Source organism: Eretmochelys imbricata, chromosome 8, assembly GCF_965152235.1.
Source record: "Eretmochelys imbricata isolate rEreImb1 chromosome 8, rEreImb1.hap1, whole genome shotgun sequence".
Lineage (NCBI taxonomy): Eukaryota > Metazoa > Chordata > Testudines > Cheloniidae > Eretmochelys > Eretmochelys imbricata.
In genome coordinates this window covers 9,518,995-9,546,372 of record NC_135579.1, presented here as the reverse complement: position 1 = coordinate 9,546,372, position 27,378 = coordinate 9,518,995, and the positions used below count along the sequence as shown (strand labels likewise).

The 27,378-nt window shown below is 44.5% G+C and overlaps 1 protein-coding gene across 1 annotated transcript; it reads left to right on the top strand.

Moving 5' to 3' along the window:
• Positions 1-15,728: 15,728 nt before the first annotated feature.
• WNT8A (Wnt family member 8A) lies at positions 15,729-19,537 on the top strand. The gene is made up of 6 exons (XM_077824359.1): positions 15,729-15,799; positions 15,888-15,921; positions 16,139-16,277; positions 17,291-17,416; positions 17,779-17,921; positions 18,977-19,537. The coding sequence occupies exons 1-6, from the start codon at positions 15,729-15,731 to the stop codon at positions 19,535-19,537; spliced, it is 1,074 nt and encodes a 357-aa protein (XP_077680485.1).
• Positions 19,538-27,378: the final 7,841 nt, after the last annotated feature.

Here is a 27,378-nt window from a genome sequence, read left to right as displayed (position 1 = left end):
ATAATTCTTTTCATCCTCTTATTCTTCAAATAGTTCTATCACTAGTCAGTCACAGGAAGGTTGGATTTTGACACACTGGGTTACCACACAGAGAAAGCTGGGACTGCTAGCTAGAGAGTTTCTGGCCATGATCTATCTATTTAAGCTTTAGGCTTTTATTCCCCTTGAAGAAAAGTGGGTTCTGACCATTCCATTAGCAAAATACTAGCTTGCACTTAATGTTACAGTAAAAAGATGAGCTGTACCAAGCAAACACCATGTCACTGTGCTCACAGGCTAGTAACCCTCATTTGTTTTTGCCCATTTCTGACTTCAGCACCCTCTGAAAGCACCTCACAGGATAAGGACCCAAATCACCAGGCTTCAGAGTCACTTCAGAAATTAAGGCCCTCCCCAGCACTTGAATTCCAGTTAGACAGTTTGCCTGCGCCTTAGAGTGGCCCTGTAGCTATCAGGGTGACCACCCTGGATACCAGCTTCCTGGGGCACCAGATCAACAGCTAGGGGGAGGGGGACAGACTAATCAGGGTTTGTTTTTTTGTCCCCTCAGCCATTCAGGGGGTACCACAAATATTTTCTACCACAGCCAACAAACCCTCTATTTAGCTAGGGATAGTTCTAGCACTAAACTCTATGAGCTAGAATGAAACTAATATAAAAGTTTCCAACATTACTAATACCCCTTCATTATTTAGCTCAACCTCTTACTACAATCTATGTAGCAACAAGTTACCTTCCAGCCCTCCAAAGCAGGTGGAGTTCCCACGCTACTCCTGGCAGAAAACACAAACATTATAATCCAAACACAGCTTTGCTAATTGACTGCCAGCACAAAGCCTGCTCCCACTCTATCTCAGAAAGCTGCCATCCACTCTCATATCCTGGCTGGAGCTAACAGGAGCCACCTGCCAGCATGAGTCAGCTGTAATTACTCGGCATCTTTATGCAGGATGCTAGTGCTTGATCACAGGGTGGCTCAGCACAGGAGCCCTCTGCATTCCTAGGGGGATAATTATAAATCGAGAAGTTATGCAGTTTCACACAGTTCATTAAACAGCTGCATTGTAGTACAGTAATTAGAGCTGGGCACAAGCCACACCTTCAGATACAGAACCAAACTTTCTCACATACCAAATGTGGTGAAGCATTAGGTTGACCGGATAGCAAGTGTGAACAATCGGGATGGGGATTGGGGGATAATAGGCACCTATATAAACAAAGCCCTGAATATCAGACTGTCCCTATAAAATAGGGACATCTGGTCACCCTATGAGGCATGCACTTTAAAAAAAAAATCACACTTGACAACATTGTATCCACTATTCAGTTCCCGTTGCTCCCAAGACATGGGAGATCTTTCCCCCTGAAAAGAAAAGGGAGGCATGTGAGGGAGAGCCAGGCAGAGCTGAGGGAATGGCCGAAGGAGCAAGCAGGGCCTGAGGAAAAGGGGCATCTAATAGAGAAGGTTAGCAGGATCAAGTATCTAAGCTGCAGTGCAGCAGCTACATGGGAACATCAAAGGCACCAGGGGAGCTCAGACAGAAGAGCTGGGTGTAAGCTGGGTGTGGGAATCAGAAAGAAATGCACAAGGCAGTAGACAGTCCAGAGAAAAGCAAGTGTGGAGCTGGTGGCTCTGGCCAGCTCTCAGTTTGTTTGGGGGTTAAATTGGAGCAAACAATGCTCCTTTAAAAAGCACTGACTCCTGCCAAGCCCAAGGGAGCCTCCTACGCAGCACATGCCCCTGCTTAGACAAAATAAACCATGTTCTTGAGGGATGCTGTGGTATACAAAGCAGACAGGACTCTGGCAACTCCACTTGCTCGCAGCCAGCTAGACGGCAAGCCTCTGTGACTCGTGCCACCAACCTAGCCTCCCTCTTTAGTACTCAGATGTGTCCCCGCAGCGAAACCACCTCTAGATGTAACGTAAAGTATAACCACAGCAGTAAAGGCCCGATTCAAAGCACGTTGAAGTCAGTGATGTGGGGGGGGGGAGAGACTGTGTCTCAATGAGCTTTGGCTCAGGCCCTAAGTATAGTGCAAAGAGACAGTAGAGTCACCTGTTTGTTTTTATTTATTCAACATGTATCTGCATTGCAAAACCCTGTTCCCTCATTCCCTTCTCACCTATGTGTATCAGGGAATTTTTAAAATAAAATTAGAGCCGAGCCTCTCACGTATTCACAGGACTCCAGTAGCTGGAGCTTTAAGAAAACCATCAAATATCATGAGATTTGTGAGACTTGTTGACACTGTGCTGTGTGTTGATATTCTGGCCTGTGGATGGCAGTGAAATCCTTCAGGCAAAACCCTGCCCTGCATTGCATGGCTGCAATAGTGCAGCGAAGGCCTGGGAGAGACATTTCCCTTCCAGACTCAAGTCATCCAGTGCCGCTTCCAAATGCTTAGGGGGAGGGTGTAGCAAATGGAGCCCCGGGCACAGCCCTGCCTCCCTCAAAGGGGCTTGTTCTGCTGGTGTGGTCAGGCCCCCGGCCGCACCCTCCCTTGACAGCAAGCTCTAAAGGGAGCACACAGGAACAATGGAAGCAAGAGAGCACATTGGCTCAGTGCCGGCTGGATGGCACAAGGACATGCTGCCTGCCAGGTCCAGCACCTCCCCACCCCACAGCTCTATAAGATAAAGCCTGGGTAATTTGCCCTTCAGCTGAACTAGTCACATCTGCCCTTTGCATGCATTTCGGTTTTGTTTAGGTTATAAGAATTTACTGATCTAATCAGGCAAGACAACTGTGTATCTATAAAGCCTATTTGTGCACCTGCAGCACCAGCCCAGAGAGGCCCACTCAGACGTGAAAGCAGCGTGCAGCACATCCGTGGGCATCCCCAGCTGAGGCAGGAGGGATGGAGGAAGCCCATCTGCACTTTGGAAACTCTGGCTCTTCTCTCCAGGGGCAGGAATTAGCAGGGGGCTGCCCCTTCCACTCTCCCTTCTCCTCCTTCCTCCTCTTCCAGCTGAGAGGGAAACCTTTGCCATGGTCCCTCAACAAAGCGAGCACCCAGCATTTCCAGTGTCCGAAGGTGGGAAAACTGTTATTTAACTCTGTTGAGAGACTCTGCATACATGAGAAAGAGGCAGCAAATGACAAAAATATATTGTTCTCTCCATTCAGGAGGTCTCTATGGCAGGTTCAGGGCATCACTCTGCCAAGGCCAGGGACTCCTCCAGAGCTAGGCTACTGCTTCATTTCAGCCCTAGCCCCTGGCCAGATTTTGCAGGGGACAGGACTCTTCAGGGGGCTGTCCCCCTTTAGAACAAAGGGTGCAGGTAACCCTTACCATCTGGTACCTTCCTTTCCTCTCCTCAACTGCTGACCATACTACCTATTTGCACTCATGTTCCCAGACTAGTGCTCAGGTAGTCCTGGATTGGGGTGGCGAGGAATGGAACATGCCGAAGAGGAAGCCAGATCTCATTCTTTCACACTGGCACAAATCTGGTGTCACTGAACTGACTTCCACAATTACTCCAGATTTACACCAGGGTAACTGATGTTCAGTTTGCACCCAGTGCCTGGCCTTCGTGAGTTTCTCCAGCCTATTTCCTGGTGGCGTAGTGAAAGGATGGATTCATTCTGCAGCTGGCTTTAAATGGGAAAGCAGACCATTTCCCTGGAGGAAAGTGTACACAGGCTGTAGGTGAGCAGGGCGTTGTTGTGAGTGCACTGAGAGCTGCCTTGTAAACATACGCATGCCCAAACCTCACTCCCATGGTGTTAGCCTCCAAGATATTCATCAGACATTTTTGCAGAAGGGTGTGGACCACATATGTCTTGGCTTTAAACAAAGCCTCAAGAAGGGAGCTTTTTTTTTTTGGCCTGCAGATGGATCTTTATTTTAAGACACCCAACTGAAAATCGCCATTGCTTCGTTCCAAAGCACATTCCACACCATTTTATTGTCCCAAGGGTTCTTTTTTAACAGCCCAGTCACCATGCCTAGTGCTTGGATCACAATTTGACTTTTACAGCTTTTTTTTTTTTTTTTTTTGTAGTGTGCTTTAAAAATACCTAACTACTTTGAAATGTCAGAACACAAGGCTCAGCTTTATTTGCCAGCATGAGTTTGCTCTAATGTTCACAATGGGTAATTGGAGACTGAATTGGCCCCAATTTGAAATACAGTGTGATTATTAGCTCCATACTGTGCTGACCCAGCTTTAGTCATGTTATTTTACACCTGTATAGAGGGGGGAATACAGCCGTAACTTCCTCCAGTGCCTGGTTTGGTAAACTTAAGATTTTAAAGCACTCAGCAAAGCAAGGCCCTGGAGGAAAGAAGTGTATTTTAACCTCTAATAGCATGTTATACAATCAACTGATATCTATGAGATGGATCCTACATCCATATTAAAATACTAGTCCAGATTCTGATCTCCGTAACATGAATGTAAATCCAGTGACTGATTACGGCGTGCAAGTGAGTTCAGAATCAACACATCAATCTTGATGTGTATTGACGAGACAAGTTTTTACAAAAGAGAGCACTATACTAAATTCAAAGGAATGATTTCTTTCTTAGTACAATAGGGACAGTATTAAAACAACTACTGCAGGTCTGCAAATCCAATGATACTCTCAGCCACATACAGCAGGAAAAACCCTGGCCCCATTGAAATCAATGGGAATTTTGCCATTGGTTTCCATGGGGCCAGGATGTCCCCCACTATCCTTGCTGTGCACCAGGAATTCCCACTGCCATCCATGCTGTTTCTGTGGCCTCTAGATAGTCTTTACCTTAAAGACATTCAGCTTGTATATGATAAATTGTTAGTACCCACAGAAGACTGAAATCTCGCTAACACCATTAAGTGGCCCCATCATCATAATGCCTGGGCACCTTATTAGCGTCTGATGCCATCAGCCTTCCCACAGGGCAGTGCTACTATCCTAATTGACCAGATGGAGTACTGAGGTACAGAGAGGCTAAGGGATTAACCCAAGGTCACACAGGAAGCACATGGCAGAGCAGGGAATTGAACTGAGCACTCAAAGGTCCTAGACTACTGCCCTAACCATGGCTCAGCCCTCCTCTCTAAAGGTTCATCCGCTGATTGAAGGGGAAAGGGGGTCTAGCATTTATAACACTGAACAGAGAGCAAGTACTCCTGGTTTTCCCAGTGACCCACTGTGTGACATAGGGCAAATGACTTGGGACCTGATTTTCAGAGGTGCGAAACACTTGGAGCACCCATTGACTTCAGCTGGAATTGTGGGTGCTCAGTGCCTCTGAAAATTAGGCCCTTATCCTTTGTGCCTCAGTTTACCCATCTGTCAGATACATATAATATCACCAACCTCAAGGGGATGAGAGGCTTAGGGCCTGATCCTCCTTCTGCTGAAGTCAATGGCAAAACTTCCATTGGCTTCAGTGGTCCTGAGTCCAGCTTTAATAAATGGAAAAAGCACTGTAGGACCCTCGAAAGGTTTTATGCTACAGAACAGCCATGCATTATGGCAGATATACCTTGGCCATTATTAGCTATTGTTAAGGCACTTTAAAAACAAAAGGCAGAAATGTAAGCAACTTCTAAGTAGTTTGTATTTACTCATCTGTCAGGGGCAGTGTGGCCTAGTAGCTAGCATACTGGCCTAGGAGTCCTGGCTTCTGTCCCCAACTTAGCCTGTTCGGTGACCTTAAGCACGTCAGTTTTCCCATATATAAAATTAGCATAATGATACTTCCTTTGTAAAGGGCTTTGAGATCTCCTGATGGAGAGTGCTACATAAGAGCTAGGTATTATCATCACTGAACCCTGCTCTCAAAGAAGTTAATATCCAAACTCTTGTTAACTCCAGTGTGAACAAGCTCTGGTCCTTACTGATTACAATTCATATTAAACAAGCACATGAATCTGTCATCTGCTGGCCTCACAGAGTTTATATGCAGACAAGCATAGTTTATCTTTAAAAGAAATCCTAAAATGCAGGTGCTTCTCCCTTCGAAGAATGCAGCCACGTCAACCATACAGCAACTGCATGTGCTTCACTATTTAGGTAGCCTGAAAATATAGAGAGAGGAAAGTCAGAGAAACCAACAAGATAGCACACTTCAGAAAAGACTATGCAACCAGAGCAGAAGGATATTTTGGCAGGTTAGACCATAAAACAACTTGTTTTATTTCTCCCTCTATTTTCAACTGCTGCAAAGTAACTCTGTGCCTGGAATATTGTATTCTTCCACTAGATGGTGCTTTGCTACCAAAAAAATATTACCAAGGAAGCACATTCTCAAGTTCTTTCCTGGAACAGAGTAGGCAAATATATGAAGTCAATACAGTTCATCTTTGGGAGCAGAACATTGCCATTCGCTCTGATCAACAGCCAGCCTTATAATTAAAAAACAAAACAATCTAACTGGAAAGCATCTCTTTTCATAAAATCTCTGGGGGATTCACAACATTTCTATCCTTTCTGAAAATTAACGCTCTTATAAAAAGTTGCATGCCATGTTGGTGTAGTCATGTTGGTCCCAGGATATTAGAGAGACATATTAAATACAGACATCTAGAGATATTAGAGAGACTCACCCACCATATAAAAAGTTGTGATTTCACAGAACTATCAAGGGGAACAAGTAGCTCTTGCAGCTTCACGCAGAAGTGTCCCCTCCAAAACTGTTGCATTTTGGTCTCTAGAAGTTAAGGTTAACACTTGTAACCTCAGGGTCGGGAGTTGTTAACATAGGAAAATTACTTTAGAAGTCCCCCCTTGGAAGAAATCCAGCATGCAGGAAATCCCAGGAATTTCCCGTTCAAAGAGGGTGCTGACAAGACGTGAGCTGACATGCATCATCTAACCACAGTTTTCTTACCATTTTTAAAGCTAAAACACCAGATACAGAGAATTGGTCATGAGTGGCCATATCACCTGACTTCGAAGAGCTACAAAAGGATCTCACAAAACTAGGTGACTGGGCAACAAAATGGCAGATGAAATTCAATGTTGATAAACGCAAAGTAACATACACTGGAAAACATAATACCAACTATACATATAAAATCATGGGGTCTAAACTAGCTGTTACCACTGAAGAAAGAGATCTTGGAGTCATTGTGGATAGTTCTCTGAAAACATCCACTCAATGTGCAGCGGCAGTCAAAAAAGCGAACAAAATGTTGGGAATCATTAAGAAAGGGATGGATAATAAGACAAAAAATATAATAATGCCTCTATATAAATCCGATTGAGGTCTATAAAATCATGACTGGGGTGGAGAAAGTAAATAAGGAAGTGTTATTTACTCCTTCTCATAACACAAGAACCAGGGATCACCAAACGAAATTAATAGGCAGCAGGTTTAAAACAAACAAAAGGCAGTATTTCTTCACACGACACACAGTCAACCTGTGGAACTCGTAGCCAGAGGATGTTGTAAAGGCCAAGACTATCACGGGGTTCAAAAAAGACTTAGATAAATTAATGGAGGATAGGTCCATCAATGGCTATTAGCCAGGGTGGGCAGGGATGGTGTCCCTAGCCTCTGTTTGCCAGAAGCTGGGAATGGGCAAGAGGGGATGGATCACTATTCTGTTCATTCCCTCTGGGGCATTGGCTACTGTTGGAAGACAGGATACTGGGCTAGATGGACTTTTGGTCTGACCCAGTATTGCCGTTCTTATGTTCTCAGATCTCACAGATATCACAGTCCTCAGTGTATTAAAGAGATACTGCATCAGGTTGATCCACAAACTGCTTAAATATATATTAAAGCGATCACACTTCATTGTTCCGGTTAGGAATGGAAACAGCATCAAACATCTGCAACTGAACAAAGGGCATGGGGAGGTAAGGAGGAGGAAGCTTTGTGATTATTGTTAGGGCAGGTGTCACCAAGTGCCATTGTTACACAAGTTCTTTTTCTTAGTGTGTGTGCAATGCCCAGTCCTTGGAGAATTGTGGTATTGTGGTTAGTTTTATGATGCACATTCTTTCACCGGGAGTTGAATCCCTAACTGTCCTTTGTGCCTTTGAAAACCTCCTCCTATGTCTCCTGACCCATCTCTGCTTCTCTCTCCACTGGCCAGTTTGCCTTTAGGCTACCATGAACTCTGCAATACAGTTACTGTCACTAAAACCCAACCACCTCTGGGGTGGGGAGCAAGACGCCTTTAAACAGCCAACAGCTACAACTTCACAAGCATTCTAGCCAGGGACTGAGGAATTACTCATTCCATTGACACTACCAGGGGAATTTTGGGAGGGAGAGTGTAATTATTCCCTCCCACTTCAGACAGGATGCTGGTGCCTCCGTGCTTCAGAACAACACACTAGAACTTTATCAAGGCATTTGAGGCTGCAAGCTAATCTGCTTATTGCTCCCTGGCTGAGGAGAACATGGTCTGTTCCTCTGGGGAAGGGGCAGGGGACAAGGAGGGAGGGAAGCAGAAGCTTGGAAGAGGGGGTGGGGCAGGAACATCACCAGAGGAGAACTTCAGTTTTAAGAAGTGTCATGTATGGGGCCGGGGGGCGTCCTCTGTCTGGTCCCGTGTTCACATAGCCTTGGTCCTGCCATTAACAAGGTGCTCGCTAGGCTCCTGTGCGGCTGCCTCTCTGTCTAGGGGCTGTCGATAATGCCCATTAGAGGGTCTGGTATGATCAATGTTTAACGTAACTGAATTCTCACACTAGCTATATCTTATCACAGGCTGCAAATTCCTCCAGCTAGCATTTCCATAGAATGAGTTTTAGAAACATGTACCAGCCTGAGAGATAGCCAGAACAAACAGGGCCTGGCCCATGTCATGGCCCAGCTAATCTCAGCATTTCACTGTACTGGAGGGCTAAAGAGGTGGCACTTAAAAAAAAAATCTTTGAGAGAAAACGTACAGTTCATTGTGAATTGTTTCCCCCTGCCTTTGACTCTGACTAGAAACCAGTTCCCAGAGGTCCAGCAACCTGAGACTGGGGCTGGAAGGCTGGGAAACTGGGCTTTACTTCTGGCTCCACCAATGAGTTGCCATCAGTCTTGGGTAGTTGTAGAGAGCCCATCACCTCAGCATCTAGGCTGTGTGACCTTGGGCCAGTCATTAAAGCTCAGCAAAGTGCTTGGCGACCTCTGGATTAAAAGCACTACCTGCCACAGGGCAGAGACGTGTATTTGTACAAGGCTCAGCGCAATGGGACTTGATCCTGATTGCAGCACTTGGATGTAAGACAAGGAGTAGCAATTATGGAGGGGCTGTCATGGGGGCTGGGAACCTCTGTGCCTTCTGGGGACCTGCAGATGACCTGCAAAAGCAATGAAGTATCACTCCTGATTAACACATAAGAATAGGGTTGGCAACCCTCGAGGATTGGCTTGGAATCTCCCCGAATTGGCATTGCTCTCCCGGTGACCACTGAAAGCAATCCAGGAGATTTTAATAGGCTATTTTAAGAAAATGACATTACATCATGGTGGGGAAAATAATCTCCTGGAATAGCTTCAGTATGAGTTGGCAGTCCTACATAAGCAGCATCATAAGAACAGATCCTCAAAGGTATCTGGGTGCCTAGCTCCCTGCCTAAATACCTGAGGAGCTGGGCCATTGGGCCAAAGGCTGGTTTCCACCTCCTGGTACCAAGGGACTCAAATGTATTCTAATCACAGTGTCAGTGAGGCGGGGCCAGCTGCAGAAGGGGTGGAGCCAGAGAGCAGCATGCTCCCTAGGGAAATCATGGATATTCACTTGGATTTTTCCTTGGACATTAACACTGTTCTCTGCAGCATTAACTTCCAGCCACAGCTTCTGCTCTCCCAGCTATGCTGCCTGGGGTAGAAGGAGTCTTAGGGCCTCATGAGAAGGGGCTAACGCTCTAAGCATATGCCCTGCAGGGGGCCATGGTATTGGGGCTGGGATTCCTCAGGCTCACAGTTAGGAAAGTGCACTCTCTTCCCACTCAGGAGACAGTGCCTCAGGCTGTCAGCATGGTGAGCTGCATGGACGTCTGGAAGGATCCCTCATGCCTCCAACGGGTTTGTGGCTCTGGAAGGGAATGATCTGGCTCACTAATTGGAACCAAAAGAATTCATGCCAAACAGTGAAACCCAGCTGCCTATTGTGGCCTGATTTTCAGAGGTGCTGAGCACCTGTAGCTCCCACTGACCTCAGAACTTCAGGCCATTTCCAGGTAGGTGCCTAAATATGTAGTTAGGAGCCTCGGTCCGGGTAGGTTTCAACACTGCAGCCTAAAAGTGCACATTTCAGTTCTGATGTGAATGTCCCAGTTCACCTTTAGTTAATTCACCCATATTCCTTATCCAGGCAAAACTCCCACTGACTTCAAGCCCCACAGCCTGCTCACCTGCCTGGGGAACGTGGCAATTTATGGGAAGCCAAGGCAATGGGAGATTTGGGACCTTTAGTTGGGAAGAGTAGAAAAATGCTCCTGTGTGAAACTGCATGTGCGGGAGGATTTCATCCGGGCCAGGGCTCTCAGCAAGGGACTGTTTTAAAACAACAAAAAATGTGGCAGGGAAAGAGCCATCCATGCACCCTGCTTGGGAGAGTTTCTGTATACAAACAAGTATATGGCATTGCACGGAGGGACTCATGCTGGCTTCCCGTGGAGAACAAAGCAGGTGAACACAATAAAATGAAGCCTTCCAGGAAGGGAGGGAATCTTTCTAATCACCCAGGTGGATTTTTATTGTAACGGAGCCAGCAAGGCAGGATTTGACGCTGGGGGTCTGAATGTGTCACTTACTAAGAACAACACAGCCAATGCTGTTCTTATCGAGCTTTCCTACCACCCAGGTGCATGGGCTGGGTTGGTTTTTTGGATACATCGCTGGAAATGCTAGAGGCCTGACCACACAAGTGCTTGTAGGCTGCACCAGTGCTGAAACAAAGATACTGGATTTTCTAGTCGGCCTGGAGACGCAGCCAGCCAGATTGCTCTGAGGCCATGGTGGTGGTTCCAGGGCTTGCATTGCTTCTGCCACATGTTTCATGGGTGTTCCTCAGGGGCTAATGGCTCCAGTGATCTGGGTCTAGAGACCTGGATTCTACCCCCAGCTGTGTGACTTTCTCTCAGCCTATAGTTTGTCTTGTCTATTCAGTTTGTAAACTCTTCAGGGACTGTGCATCGTTAAGCAATTATCATAAAGGGACTCTTGTCTTGGCTGGGACCTCCACGTGCTACTGCAATATAAATATTAACAGAGCATTAGCCTTCTCCCAGTCTCTAGTGCTGGGTGAATTCTCCACACTGTCCACTATCTGACTAAAACACGTCCAGTTCACCCCACCCCAGAAATTACTGTGCCATCAGCCTCCAGTTAAAGTACATGGTCAGCATAATTCAGGACCAACAAGTAGGCTTTTGGAAACATGAGTTAAAAATCCTAATATGAACAGAAACATCTTCTTTAATATTTCAGAGAAAAACACTATTGTTCCAGTCCATACTGCCCTTTCAGCTGAGCCTGAAGTTACGGTTATCTCCCTGCTAAGAATTATCCTCACTTAGAGATAGGTTCAAGTCACAGCATATGTAGATGGATCCAGATTTCCTACACACTAGAATCCAGAACAAGGCTGTTTTCTACAGCCCATTGTAAAGAAAGGAGCTATCTGCAACCTTCATTGGGATTCAGATTTTGAATACCTCTGATTGCAGGCGTGTTTGGGTCTTGATTTTGGTTCAGGCCCATCTCTTCAAAGAGATCTTCCGCCACCTTCTCCTCCTCTCCCCCATCCCGCTGCACTCCCCTTCCACTCCCTCCATGCATTTTTCCACACTTAATATAGAGTTTGTAAAATTATTGCTCAAAGTGGAAACAAAATTGGGTTAATCTGACAGTTACACCATGCCACATAATGGCTCCAATTCTCCTTTTTCTTTATTTAACCATAGGGCTCCAAATTCTGCTCTCACACATGTGAAAGCCCAAATGCTCAAGATGCTGATCCCAGTACAAGATGCAGAGTTTACTTGCCAGCTGTGACTCAGCAGCTCTGAACCCAGATCCCAACCCAAACATCAGTGCGTCCTCAATAGAAGCGTGTCTATCTCAACGTGGGGACCTCATACAAACAACCCTTTCATGTTTGCACAGGATTCTGCCTATCAGATTTCTGAAATGTGGCCTTTAGTTTCCCGGTGAAAGACAAAAAATTGCAATGAAATGCAAGTTTACAAAATGCACCCATGAAGGAAGGCAGATCTGGGTGACAAAGCACACACTAAAGTCGATAGGGCACACAGGAGTAAGTACAGGCTGCATGTTTAATGAATGTCACAGCTGGAGGGAACGTGTCCATATACTTCATTACATTGATTACCTCCTGTGCCAAGGGCTGTGAAAAGCCCAGACCATGAGTGGATTAACAAACCAAAACAGTAAAAAAAAAAACAGAAACACCATCTTAACATTTTATCAGTAACGTCAACAGAATTCAGCTGAAACTCGACAATATCTACCAAACCAGTGTTCTCTGGATCAATTGTTTCCAGTGATACCTGAAATCAATATGAAACTTAGTTGGTTTCATTGCAAACTTGAAACTGAGACTCAAGACTGGTTCTCGGAGTCCTGCTGCCCAACATAATGGACGGACGTTTGCCAGTTTATCAACCCACAATCACCCAAACAACATTAGACACTGAACATTTGGCTGCACCCAATCGGTTGCTTGTCGCTGTATGCGCTGCTCAGACTGGGCATGTCAAAAGGTTCAGCCAACCTCTTCAAGTGAAAATGGGTTTTGATGTATAACAAGGGGAAAGTAACCGAGTTTTGCTTTGAGAGACAAAGTGGGTGAGGTAGTACCTTTTATTGGAGCACCTTGTCTCTCTAACATCCTGGTACCAAGACAGCTACAACAATACTTCATTCGACTTTTGCTTTGAGATTTTAGGTTTATCTGAAGCGAAAACTCAAAGCAGATTTCTGGGTGATGCTAAAACCAGGCAGATCAAAATCCATGAAACAGTCCCTGCAAAGCAAAATGGTCAGTGTTCACACAGGTGTTAGTGAACTTCACCCATGCATGAGACCTAGGGATTTAGTGATTAGAGCACTAAGCTTAGTTTCAAAATACCTCTGTCCAGTGGAGCGATGCCACTGATTCATTGTGTGACCTTCTGCAAGTCATTCCACTGCTCCCTGCCTTGGTTTCCCCACCTGTAAAATGGAAATAATTCTAGTTACCCTCCTTTGCTTTAAGATCCATAGATGAAAAGCTTGAGAAGTGCAAAGTATTATTGTTACTATAAATATCTGGGGAAATCTCGCTTTACTTAATATGCCTGTCATGTGAATCGAACTCTGTTCACTTTTACAATGGAGGTAGGGTGGGGGGAGAGTTCTACAAAAAATATTTCAGTTCTACCCATTTGTGGCTTCATAGTCTTATTCTTGCCCTGAACGGCTTGTGATCACACACTGGGGCAGGTTCTGCTTTCAGCTATGCTGCTGTAAATGGAGAATAATTAATTGGCGCTGGCAGGCTTGTAAGAACATGTTCTCTTGTTTGTCAACAACCAGCATAGCTGATAAAAAGTTACAGGGAATTAAGATCCATGTGTTTTAAAGAGTAGACAGTATTATTAATATCCCAGGCAGGCAAGGAAATGTGTGGTTTGAATGCAGGATTTTTAACCTGACAAAGACCCTGCAAACAACACAATCTCCCCCAGAAGAGTGCCACACCCCTAAAAGCTATTTTTCTATCACATGGTTAGGAGGATCAAGTATGAACTGAGTTAACTGATGCTCCAAAATCTTTGAGTTGCACAATCTCTCTCAGATAATGAACACTAACATGCCTGCATAGATAGCTGCACTAAAACCAAGAAAAGGCAGCTGTATATAAAAATGCATCATATAATCCAAGCTATTATACCTGGGTTTAAATGACTGAGCTTCTCTAAATACACTGGCAACACTTTAGTCTTAATACATTGTCCTTTTGTAGCTCTGTACAAGGAAGATGTCATTTCAGAATGTTAATAGTTAAGATGCTGACTCAAGCCCAGTTTTGTCATCCCCACACGAGTACACTAGGGCTGTGAACGCTCTGTGCTCATGAAGAGGTATTTTTATTTTGCATTCATTACGTTCTCACCAACCTACAGTTTTAATCCTCAAATTGCAAAATTGCTGTTTGCAGCTTTGCTACACTGGCTCCAGGTCTCCCTTACACATGATCTAGGGTGATAAGTTTCTTCTGTTGCTTGCTAATAAAGCTGGTACCAAGCTTTGTAGAAATGAGCTTTTCCTTCTGCTTTCCAAAGGAGCAGAGAGCTGACCCATATGTGTATTTGTGGGTGCGTGACACTTACAGACACAGTGAGATGGAATTGGGTATATTTTTGCTAAGCGTTTCATAGATATAAGGCAGCCTAACTAATCCATTGCAATTCTATGGTGCCTTTCTTTTGAAGACCACCAAGCACTTGGCACATATTTAGTTATTAACCCAACAAATGTCTGAGAGGTAGCTAATCATCATAATCTCCATTTTATACATGGGGAACACTAAGGAAGAGTGAGAGGCTAAATCACTTGCCCATAGATACACAGTAATTCAGTGACAGACCCAGGAATAGAACCCCAGAGTACCTATTCACAAAGGCTTGCTGTCATCAATAGACATCACTCCAGCCTTGGCACTATTGGTTTTTGATGCCCTTAATAATACTGCCCATACCTATATCCAGGACCGGATCCTTGGGACTGATTCTTCTCTCCCAAATATTGGTTGTATACTGGTGTAACTCCTTTAACGTCAGTGAATTACTCCCCACTTACACCCATGTATGTGAGAAGAAACTCACATGTGCTGATGGATACCTGTGAGGCTCACACATCTGAAGCCAGTACGTGATCATGCTTTTGCTGTGGTGAACTTTACTGTGCAGAACTTGCTTCCCCCTGAAAACTGTCCTCACTATTAAAAAGAAAAGTGTCTCGCATATGGGGATATAGGCAAGGAGCAAACCTCTTGCAGACTTTTTGCACAGGGCTCTCAGGCTACAGCAATGTAAATTAGTAAGATTTCCAAACATCCTGGAGGGATGAAATGCCATTTTTGCAGCATCTGGTTGCCCTTTGGAACACAAACTCTTTAATCGATGAAAGTGTGGGGGGGGTAGGGGGAGTCTGCCTTTAAATAAATCCCTTCAAATCCTGGAGATCCGGCCCCAACAGATCTTTATAAAACTGTCACTGAATACTTCAGGAAATTCTCATAACAAGGAGCACTAAGATAGTGGGGGAACTGTAGAAATGTGGCAGTTTGTTATTTGAGAGGAGACAGGGAAGTGAGCCTCTCTGCAGAGGCAAAGTATCATGAAGAAGGCAAGTGGACCTTAGCTAGAGAGAGACAGCGAGAAATGAATGCTGGTGTGCTTAATAGAATTAAAGGTTGCCCATTGTTAGGGAAGTTTACTCTCCTTGAGAATCATCACAGGCTCTGGGTGACAACTGCTCCTTGTCTTTTGAAGTGCAGCTTTAGGCGTTTCCTTTGCTATCTTGTCACCCATTGGATCAGAGGCTCCTTTACCACATAGGGTCATTGGGTAGCAAATGAATAGGGGGTATTGGCCTTTCAGAACATCACCTTATAAATATCTGAGATTTGGATTCTTGTAACTTTCCTTGTCCTGAGTATCCCCACTTTGGATGTGGAGAGAAGCAGAGCTGCGCTGCTCATTCAACCATCTCCGGTGTGGAGAGCTTTAGATCAGCTAGTGGAATAAAACTTCACCCTATCTGACAGCCATGAAGAGCCACACCTTTATCATCTTCACCAGCATTGGGATCTATTGTGCCACTTTCCACACGTCAGCATGGTAGGGTCTCAGCCCAGCTGAACGAGGACTTTTTGGTGATGCTTCTGAGTCTGTATTTACCTCACTTATCCTGTTTTATTTGTTACAGGTCTGTGAACAACTTTCTGATGACGGGACCAAAGGTAATTTATACATGGATTATTATGAATTTAATTATAGATTTTTTTCCTGTTAGCAAACCAAATGTTGCCTTTCTAAGGAACCACATTTACTGATCTGCATATGGGCACCAGCTCCCTCTGTGTAATGAGGGGAAACAGTTGAAACGCATTTGAATTTGCTTTCAAGTGGCCTTTTGAAAGGTTTGGGAGTTTAAGACCCATTCTTTTTCTATGCAAGGCGTATCTGACCTACTCCACCAGCGTGGCTGTGGGGGCCCACAGCGGGATTGAAGAATGTAAACATCAGTTCACCTGGGAGCGCTGGAACTGCCCAGAAAGTGCCCTGCAGCTCTCGACTCATAACAGACTGCGGAGTGGTAAGTGTGCATTTAGAGGCAGAGCATGGATTTACCTAGAACTCCTTCTTTCCCTCCTGCCATCTCTGTGTACCGGATACAGCCAGTTTATATTTAGGTAGGGTCTAGACTATATAGATACATATATTAGAATGATGGCAAATTTTGGAGCGGGGCAGGAGGGAGACAGACAGGTAGACTGCAGACACAGCCTCACACTAAGGGCTTGCTTGTCTACATGAGAAAATTGCACCAGTTTAACCTCAGGGGCGACTTTAAACCCAAATTAGTTCAACCAATGAACACACACACTCACTCTTACTTCGGCTTAAGAGTGGCTTCTTGCAGTTTAGCTTATATGGTGGGAGCAGGTTTAAGCTGAAATGAAACCCCTTAAAGTGAATTAAAAAGTGTGTCCAGAGAGGAGTTTGCATGAGTTTAAAAACTGATTTAAGTTAAACTGATGCAACTTTACTGTGTAGAGAAGACCAGGCTGGAGCCTGCCACCAAAACAGAAAATGACAGGGACAGAAAGCTGCTAGAGAGTAACCCTGATTGGTATCAAGAAAAGTCAGTGATAATTGATCTTGGTGGGGTTAGGATCAGGCCTGTTATATTAAATCTCATTGTCCCCATGAAACTCTTTTCCATACATAGATACACACAAGGTGACACCTTGTCATGCCAGTAACTGTTGTTGAAACTGAAACAAAGCTGGCAGAAGACAGAATTCACAAGCACTTTGCCATGTTCTATGGAGGGTTTAATTCCTCTATCTTTTGTCCTAATTGCCTTATGCAAAGACTTCCCCACCCCACACCCCAGCCCATACACACACACTCAGCGATTGCTCTGTTGGAAGCTCCACGAGGGGGCCTTCTTACCAGTAAAATGGGACCCCCCCTACTAGCCCATACACACACATTCAGCGATTGCTCTGTTGGAAGCTCCATGAGGGGGCCTTCTTACCAGTAAAATGGGACTGAGGGTTTCTGTTCTTGAGGGTGACAGTGTCTTTTTTCGTTTCTTTCCAGCTACCAGAGAAACCTCTTTTGTTCATGCCATCAGCTCGGCTGGAGTAATGTACACGCTCACCAGAAACTGCAGCATGGGGGACTTCGACAACTGTGGCTGTGACGATTCCAGGAATGGCCGTGTAGGTGAGCTGTGATTTTGCTGGTCTAGTACACTGGTCTGCTTTTGGGTTGATGGCATCACAATTTTCAGACTTGAAAACATGTAGGGCTACATTCAACTCTGTTCCAACTGTGCAGCCCCATTGACTTCCTTGTAACAGAGTGAGAAATTGGCTCAAAGGACTGTTCCTGCATTTAACATTCATAAGAATTACACATTGAAATGATTCTGTGGTTCTTCTTATCCAGCTAACTCCCTGCCAATGCAGGATTGGCTCCTCCAACATGTTTCCTAGAGCTCTGGGTTTACACATTGTACTGAAATCGACCTACACCCTGAGCTTCTGCACATAGTTATTATTTGTGAATGATGCGTCCTTTCCTAGGTGGCCGAGGATGGGTCTGGGGAGGCTGCAGTGATAATGTGGAATTTGGCGAGAGAATTTCCAAACTATTTGTGGATGCTTTGGAGACAGGACAAGATGCCAGAGCTTTAATGAATCTGCATAACAATGAAGCAGGGAGACTTGTAAGTAAAAAAAAAGAAAAAAAAAAGGGGTTGTCTGTATCCAAAATATCTTCATAATCAGCACATCTACAAAGCTTTAAGGTCCCATTCTCCAACCCTGAGTTGTCCCATTGACTTCAGAAAGACTGCTTGCATGAATAAGTAATACTGCACGTGCATATGGAGTAAGGCTTTTGGAATCAGGCCCCAAAACCTGGACATCAGAAAATGATTGCAATAGGCTTCACTTGCACTTTGGTTCAAAGCAAAGCAAACAGCCAGTATAGTAACATGCACCATTTCTCAAGAATTGCAAAACCTGGCCTTTGCCGTCCTGTAGCTGGTAACCACTTGATCAGACAGTAAAATAGAGCAAACCTTATTTTCATCTCCTGTAATGTGCAGCTCAGGGCCTTCTTTAGGGGAGGAAATGTTGTCCGTTGGTTAGAGCAGGGTAGCAGGAGCCAGGCGATTTAGATTCTAAAGTTGAGGATGGCAACATTTAGCATACCTATTTCACAGGATATATCAAAGCCTAACAATCTGACATAGACACTACAGTATTGGCCCCCTATAATTATCATAGAGAGGGATTCGTAGATGATATTGGTGAAGTGCTTGGATTAAAGGTGCTGCATGAATACTTAGTACTGTCATTCTGTATCTAAGATTATTGCATATCGTCTGCGTGAACGGTGCTGGTTTAACAGCTCCGCACATGGAAGTTATCCACAGTCCTGGGACAACCCAGGCAATAGCATTACCTTGCCAATGTGCTTCACAAGCGGCCTGAAGAGACTCCACTTGTGGGGGTAAAGTAGCTCATGCCCATCTCTGCCAGCTCCCAGTTAGCGATGGAACATATGTCCATCAGGAACTGAACTGAGAGCACCAGTTCATTTCACACGGGCCAGTACACAGTAATGACTTTCAGCCCCAAACAGTGTGAGCTGGATTAGAACTGATGACTGAGAAATGAGCAACCCCTTATGCCACTATCTGAAGTTTTATTGCAACAGACCCTGTTTGTGCTGTGGTTTTCTGCTGCTCCTAACTGCTGTGCCTTTTCATCCCAGTCTGTGAAAGCAACAATGAAGAGGACGTGTAAGTGTCACGGGGTATCGGGCAGCTGCAGCATCCAGACCTGCTGGCTCCAGCTTGCTGAGTTTCGAGAAATTGGGAATTATCTGAAGATCAAATATGACCAGGCCCAGAAGCTGGAGATGGACAAGAGGAGGATGAGAGCTGGGAATAGTGCCGACAGCCGTGGGGCCACCGCAGAGACCTTCAGCATGGTGCTAGCCACGGAACTTGTCTTCCTGGAAGACTCTCCCGATTACTGCGTCAGGAATGCCAGCCTGGGCCTCCATGGCACCGAGGGGCGGGAATGCCTGCAGAGTGGCAAGAACTTGTCTCAGTGGGAGAGGAGGAGCTGCAGGAGGCTCTGCACGGAGTGCGGCCTGAAAGTGGAAGAGAAGAGGACTGAAATTGTCACCAGCTGCAACTGCAAGTTCCACTGGTGCTGCGTGGTGAGATGCCAGCAGTGCAAGCAGGTGGTTACCAAGCATTACTGCTCCAGAAGAGATGGCTCTTCCCCCAGCACCCCCAGGCGCCGGAACCGGGGGCACAAGAGATAATCGGCAACTCGCTGCTGTTAAGAAGTGGACTCATGACAAAGAGTTGCCTTTCCAATTACCCGCGGTTGCCATCCTATCACCAAATTTGCGATTGGGAAGAAATTTCCCTAGGATCCTAAGGGACATGGTGCGGGGGGTGGGGGGGGGGCTAATCTTCTTCTTGAAGCATTAAGTGGTGATTGTCCAGGCAGGGTCAGGTGGGTGTACTTCCCACAACCCATGTTGTGTGATTACACAGAGCAGGCCGTGGGCCCTGGTGGACCTAGGGCCTTCCTGCCTACTTTCCTGGTGTTTATATTTCCTTTTAACTCGCTTCTTCCTCATAGTCACTGTGTCTGTGTATCTGGGTGAAGAAGTAGTTTCATTTTTTGGTGATGTCAGATGATAGTCTGTGGGCCTGATTCAGATGTCATTTACACCACTGTCAATCTGGAGTAAATCCACTGAAGGACTAACTCCAGGCATCAGTGTAACAGAGATCAGAATCTGCTATTCCAGGCTGAAATCTGGTCTCAAGTACCTAGGTGCTTCCCTGTTGACTTCAGTGATGCCGCACAAGCCTAAAAGCAGAATATGAACCAGTGGTGGTTGATGCACGTGTTGCTTGTAAATATTTTTAACGTAATACTTATGCACTTTCTGATGTAAAAAGGGTCTTCACAACATCATGGTTTATACTGGGACCACTACAACATTTTTCACCTCAAGTGTTTTCCTAGCTTTACGGACAATATGTACAGATTTCATGCTATCTATATATATATAAAAAAACCCAGACAGTTTTATGTATCTGTATCGGATGAAATAACACAATTTATAGCGCACCAATTGAAAAAAAAATCAGTAAAGAAGAATTTGGCATCTTCTCTGCATATTGATTATTAAGCAAGTTGTATTATTGCTTCAACTCAATTTGTTTGCTGTATATATTCTGATGGTATCCAAAAGGTTATGATGTTGGACTATATTTTGCAATAAACATTTGAATTAAATCAATGACTTTTTCCTCCTGGACTCATAAAAGTACAGTATGAATATATTTATAAAAGAGCCAACAAGTTTTAATTGCTAATCCAAAGCCTAGTGAAGTCAATGGGAGGCTTTTACACTTCCTTCAGTTTGCTTTAGCTTAGGCTCTAAATCTCTACAGAGGATTTTGTAGTACCTATCACTGTAGTATCTAACCCTCCCTGAGTACTAAGCATGCAAGCACTGGCTTGCTAAAGTAAATTTTGAAACTCCACATGTCTCTTTAATTTGTCTATGGCCTAACATTCTACAAACAATGCAAACTCCATTGTACTTTGATGTGGTAAGTATCAGCACTTGTTGCAAAATTCTTTATTCTAAGGAACAAGATGAGCCCTTTGAACTAGAAGGCATGAGAGAAAACTTGGGGACAGTTGTGAATGTGTCTGCTAAGGTTCCCTGCTGATGCTGCTTATAAACAACCTGATGCCATGTATGCCTGGGAGAACAGGAGGAGACACTTGCTACTGCCGCTTATTTCTTAAGTGTGGATTCTGCCCTCCTCATTTGTGACACTGCCCTTATAATTTTGCCATTGCTCAACTTAATGGACTGATTCATCCTTCCACTGAGTCAACAGGCTTATGCTAGAGAAGCCTGAGCCACGTTTTCTAGGGTTTAATTTGCTACTAGTTTTGCCCAAGTCTGAGGTTGACATATGAGGTTTAATCAGGAAGCAAAATATTTTGTAAGTATTTATTTACCTGTTTTCAAATTGGCTGATTCACTTGATATAAAATTAAAATAGCTAAGTTAATAAATACATTAATCAAGTGATCAACCAGTCCCCAGCAATAACCCCATGCTCCTGGGGGAGGGACATTAAAATAAATACAGAGATATTGATCTTTAAAGATCAGGTCTGGGGTTTTTTTTAAAATCACTGAACTGTGATAAGAAAAGGAGTTCTTGTGGCACCTTAGAGACTAACCAATTTATTTGAGCATGAGCTTTCGTGAGCTACAGCTCACTTCATCAGACCACGGTATGCATCTGATGAAGTGAGCTGTAGCTCACAAAAGCTCATGCTCAAATAAATTGGTTAGTCTCTAAGGTGCCACAAGAACTCCTTTTCTTTTTGCGAATACAGACTAACACGGCTGTTACTCTGAAACCTGAACTGTGATAAGGTTTTTTAACAAAGGGCCAGAGCTGTCTGATGGAGCTATCCCTTAGAGGGCTTCTGTGGAAGCAGACTGACACAATAAACACTGGGGTCCCCAAAAAAGAGATGAGCCCAGGAAGCGCCTAGAGAAAGAAGTGCGCCATATGCACCCAACTGTGAGACTGAAGGCTTGTCTACACTACCGCTCAAGTCGATGTACCTTACGGCGCTCAGGGGTGTGAAAAAAGCCACCCCCGAGAGACGCAAGTTACATCGACCTAAATGCTGTCCACACTGTGCTATGTTGGCAGGAGAGTCCCCAGCTCACATAGGTTCTCCCTCTCGCTGAGGTGGAATAATTATGCCAATGGGAGAACACTCTCCTTTCGACGTAGTGTTTCTTCGCCAGACACACCACAGCTGTGCATCGCGGTAGTATAGACTTGCCCTAAGACCAAACGTTTTAACAGAAGCTTAGAGAAGGTTTTCTACCAGAAATCTCACAAAAGGGCTTTGTTTTTGCTAGGGAGAGGAGGGAGGATTTGAGGGTGTGTATGTGAGAGGATTGTTTTATGCAGACCACAAGGCAGCTATTCACCAAGGCTAGGATTTTCAAAAGCATCTAAGGGAGCTAGGCTCTTCTGGGTTTGTAAATTCCTATAGACTTTGGCAACTTGCTCCCTTAGGCACCTTTGAAAATCCCAGTCTGTAAGATCTGAGCCCTTTTGCATGTTATTCTCCTTAGAGCAACTCTTCATTTAAGTCTAAGTTCCCACTCCTTGTTCCTCCAGAATCTATAGTCATGTTATTGGTCTAATTAGGGCCCTGATCCTGCAAACTCTTATGAAAGTGCTTATCTTCACACCTGTAAATAGTCCCATTGACTTCAACAGGGCTACTCACGGATGGAGTTTTTCCCCCAGTCCTTTATTGCAAGGGACATCCCTTATTTTTTCATCTCTGTACAACAAGATTGGGAGTTGCTGAGTGCTGCAAAAAGCAGCAAGAAATACCCCGGCGAATGTAGGTGAGTACTGCTTATTAATTATTAATTATTATTGTAGGTGATGATGGTAATATTGGGAGGATGGATGGGCAGGGGGTGCTAAGAAAACAGTCCTTTATTTTTGAAATACAATGTTGACAACCCTACTCACAGGCGAAAAGTAAAACTCATCTGTGTCTACAGGAATAGGACCGTGGACTGTTAGCGGCTTGAGGCAGGGATCAATTGAAATTTCAGTCATTTGCAGTGGTCCAGTTCCACCGATTTCAATGGGGTTGTACCTGAGAACACAATATGGCCCCATCATGTTTTCCTACTTATTTGTATAGAACCATGCAAACCAGTATTACTATATAAACAACGAATGAGCATGCACTGAATACTCATGCACTGAATAATCATGCACTTGCAATATGTTCCAACCAAAGGCATAAAGATACTTTAACTCTGGTGGAATTAATTATTATTTGAAGCGGTACAATTGATGTCTGTTTCTTAGTCATTAGGAAAGACCTTAGAACACAAATGATAAACACATTAAGTAAAGCTACACCTTGAATAAAGCTCAGTGTTACACTCCTTCAGTATTCTTTCTCCATCCATCTTGTTGCTTAGATACAGTATTCAATCAATCCCTGCCAGATTCAGTAAGAAACAATAGAAATTTAAGATCATCTCAATCCATCACCGCACTGACAGAGAGCCATTACACCCCAGGGCACTGTTACTCACTTTCAACAATATTCACATTTGCAAATGTCATGTATACAAGTTGTCACATTCTAATAGTCCTTGAGGTTGCCCCGACACCCGATCCAGCAGACAGATTTAATTCTTTGAAAGGCAATTTTACCTAAACTGCTGCCCTGTTCGCTACATTTTATCCAGCAAAATTTCATATAACATACGACACCCAACCCCCCCCCTTTTTTTTTCTTTTTAAGGTTACAATAAGGCCTGCAACTTCCTGTTCTGAAACCTTCCACCTCAGACGATGAAGTCACCACCTTTTTTAAAAGACATTATTACTGAAGTCAACTCAAACCTAGAGACCTGATTCTCAATGCCCCATAAGGTCATTTTATGTTCCTGGAGCAAAGGTGACAAAGTGACTTTAAAGCTGCCCTAAAGAGGCAGCTGAGTATTGCCATGGTGTAAGGAGTCCTTATAGGCAGCTTTACACTGCCTGCTTCCCCCACTCACCCCTAAGGAGCTCGTTGCGGCCAGAAGACACAGGAAAAGGATGTTCTTCTGAGATGGGAAGAACTTGAGGAGGCAGAATTGGAGCATTTTATGTTTCACTGACCCTCACCCAGGGGATGATTCTTAGGGGAGTTGTTCTAGCCCGAGTAACTTAGAGCAGCCCTGGACATGAAGCATTCAGAATCTGATAGTCTTTACAAGGAATTTTTTTCACGTGGAATACATTTGGTATGGGAAAAGTAATGTATTTTATAAGTGACTTCATGACTGGACTTTTGATTGGCCTAAAGCAGTGATTATATATCACCAGCACGCACATATACACAGTGTTGTGGGTTTACTCCTCTTCAGTGCGCTGTCAGTGGCTTTTAGTGTGCAAAATCATTATTTTTTGTACTCCATATTTAGTGATAAACAGCAAGTTTTAAAAATAAACTCAGTAAAATTCATCCAGTCAGTGAGGTTGCACCAGGGATACATTTGGCCCACTATATTTAAGTCACACTGAACTATAGAATACTTTGAAAAATCATTATTTGTTTTGTGACTGTCCGCCATCAGGGCTGAAGGCCCCTTTGTGCTAGGTACACAGGTATAATGATAAAAAGATCTCTGCCCCAAGAGTTGCCGTCTGCATGGAGAGACAACAGGTGATGACAAAAGTAGGGTGGCATAAGCCATTGGCTGACGGTAGAGGAGATAAATGTCTGTGCATATGTTGGTTTGTTTTGTACAGTGAACAGGCTAAACCAAGAAGCTTTCTGGGTCTCTGGGCACTGCTAGTTTAAGGTCAAAACTCTCCTCTCAGCTCCGTGCAGTGGTTCATATTGGGCTCAATTCTGTTTACACTTGTGTGTGATCACAGCTGGGCCCACTGGAAATGAAAACTACGTCCACTGAACCAAAGAGTCACACCTGCATAAAACCATTGTAAGTGAGCTCAATATCAGGCAGGTCGAATCAATAGGGGCTTTGCTACAGATTGCAAAGAGAATGGGATTGGGCCTGTTGCATATGACAGGTGCATGGGGGACATGAAGGGTGCGTCCTGAAACAGCTAGTGTGAAGTTTGCAAAGAAACTTGGAGGATGACTGCTCATTTGCACAGGAACACCATTCTCTCTGAATGCATATGAAGCCAGAAGCTAGGACTGGACAACAGAGGATGGATCACCTGATAATTGCCCTGTTCATTCCCTCTGAAGCATCTGGCATTGGCCACTGCTGGAAGACAGGATACTGGGCTGGATGGACCTTTGGTCTGACCCAGTATGGCTGTTCTTATGTTCAGTTTCTCTCCCACTATAATCCCAACACAGACAATTGCTGCCTTTATTAAGGCCAGCCCCACTTCAGTTGCTTGTATCCTGCAGAGGACAGGCCTTGCTCTGTGTGCACTGTGTTGGCCTTTTGTCTGCTCTGCCAAGGCCCCGCTCTGGTTCTTTACTCTGTATTGGATGATTGTGCTGTATCCTCCCCTCTCATCATATTAAAGTGTCAGGAAAATATATTCTTTGGCCATCCATCTCCAGTGCTTCTGGCAATTGTATGACATGAATATTATGGCTCTCAGAGTAGAGAAACTCCATCACTCAAGCTGACAAGTGTAAGGATCTCCTCTCTTGAACATGGTGAGTGACCTTTTCATATGCAGCGAGACTCACTGGTCATGCTGCCTCTTGTTCAGTGAAACCAATGAGTCCCAGCAATTCCCTGAAGCCTTCAAACAAAAGTCATTGGCCTTTTTCGACTTGCAAAAACCTTCTTTAGCATGACAAAGTTAAAGGGTCTTAATCACCACTTGGATAGCCTCTGTCAGCTCCATATACATGAATGGGATGGAGGACAATGATGGTGTCTGCGAGATGCACTATGCAGGATTTGTTGGCTGGGATTTTTAAAGGATCTTACAGGAGTTAGGTACCAAAATCCTGTTGACATGCAAGAGAGTTAGGTTCCCATCTCGTATTAGATGCCTTTGAAAATCCCACCTGTAATTTTTAGCTAAAATTTTTACAAGTGTGTGTTTAAAAATTAGGCCCCTAAACCAAAGTGGCCTGATTTTCAAAGTTGTCAAGCATTTGCACTTCCCAACAAATTTAACTCAGGAAGTGCAGTCTCCACACTTATTCCTGGGTTCTGGCAAGGTGGGGAGCGGGAGGTGCACGAGTGGCAATGATCCTTAGCCCTCTCCACTCTCCTGTTGTTTTTTTTCCTGTCTCTCTTTCTTTCCCTACATACACAGCAGTGCTGCATTCAGGAACATTCTAGACTGAACGGCTTGAAGGAAGCTGAAATATATTGAAACTAGCCTGTAAGACTATCCATGTCAAAGACATCACTGAAAAAAACTCCTCTTTTTTAGCAACAAAGGTTTGCTCAGAAAATAAGATCTCATTAATGCAGATCTTTGGCTAAGCAAATGTCTAGATTAACTGCGTCCATTTAGACAGTGGAACTAGTTTTGTGTGAGTTTTGATATCCATTCACAATCAAGGCCTATCTAATGTGTCATAGCCAGCACAATGCAGTGAAACCTTACAAAATTCTTTTCACTTCAGTCTCATTAGAGTCCAGGTAATTAATGGTTTCAGCATTTACAAAATTGCTACCTTTTGCAAAACCCAAGAAAAGCGTTACAGGTATTGCCCAGATATTTTTTGAGAGGGGAGAGAATACTGGAATTGAAGGTATTTAATTTGGACCCTGAATGACTGGAGAGGAAAGCTTCATAATTATTAAACATTTATATTCTAGTAGCATCCAGATGCCCTGTTCAGGATTGCATTAGAAGCTGTACAACCGGAGGTAGGCACAGTCCCTGTTCTAAATAACATATGACCTAAGATGACGAGCAATATGATGAAAGGTAAAGGGAGCTAGCGACAACCAAATAGATATAACTTCCATATATATTTGCAATTTCCCCCCAGACCGCTAAAGTGCCATCAGTAAACTCATTACTTCATGAATGAGTAAGGAGACAGTCCCCAGCTGCCTAAAACGTCATTCTGAAACAGACAAGTCTGTTTAGACCCATGACAGGCCAGAAGACAGTTTTACATTGAGTGGGGACCCTCAGAAAGACCAGCACTGAAAGGCTTCATAGATGAAGAGCGCTTCCTGGAGAGATGGGCCTGATCTTTGGAGAAATTCAGATCTAGAGCCAGCTTTATGGCTTGGACCCATAACTATTTTTTTCCTCAAGAGGATATTGAGAGGAAGGAGACTTGATGCCTGAGATGTAGAAGGCAGCTCCCGAGAGTAGTGGGCAGTATAAGGACGACAAATGCAGCCAAGAGTGGGAGAAGACTTCCCAGAGAGCAGCTAGGAGGAAATGAGAGCAGATACGTAGTCAGGAGCAGAGTGGTGCAGAACCTAGGAGGTCAGGACAAGGAGCTGGAACCTGTTGTGGAAGGCGAGGAAGCCGATGAAGAGGTTCAGAGGAGAGGGTTACATGGTGGGAGGGAGGAATGAACTGAGCAGTGGCCTTTTAGA

Coding starts and splice junctions, on each gene's coding strand:
- WNT8A (XM_077824359.1), top strand. CDS start 15,729: ATGAAGAGCCACACCTTTATCATCTTCACCAGCATTGGGATCTATTGT. Junction 15,800..15,887: donor ACTTTCCACACGTCAGCATG/GTAGGGTCTCAG, acceptor TATTTGTTACAG/GTCTGTGAACAACTTTCTGA. Junction 17,417..17,778: donor TTCCAGGAATGGCCGTGTAG/GTGAGCTGTGAT, acceptor GTCCTTTCCTAG/GTGGCCGAGGATGGGTCTGG.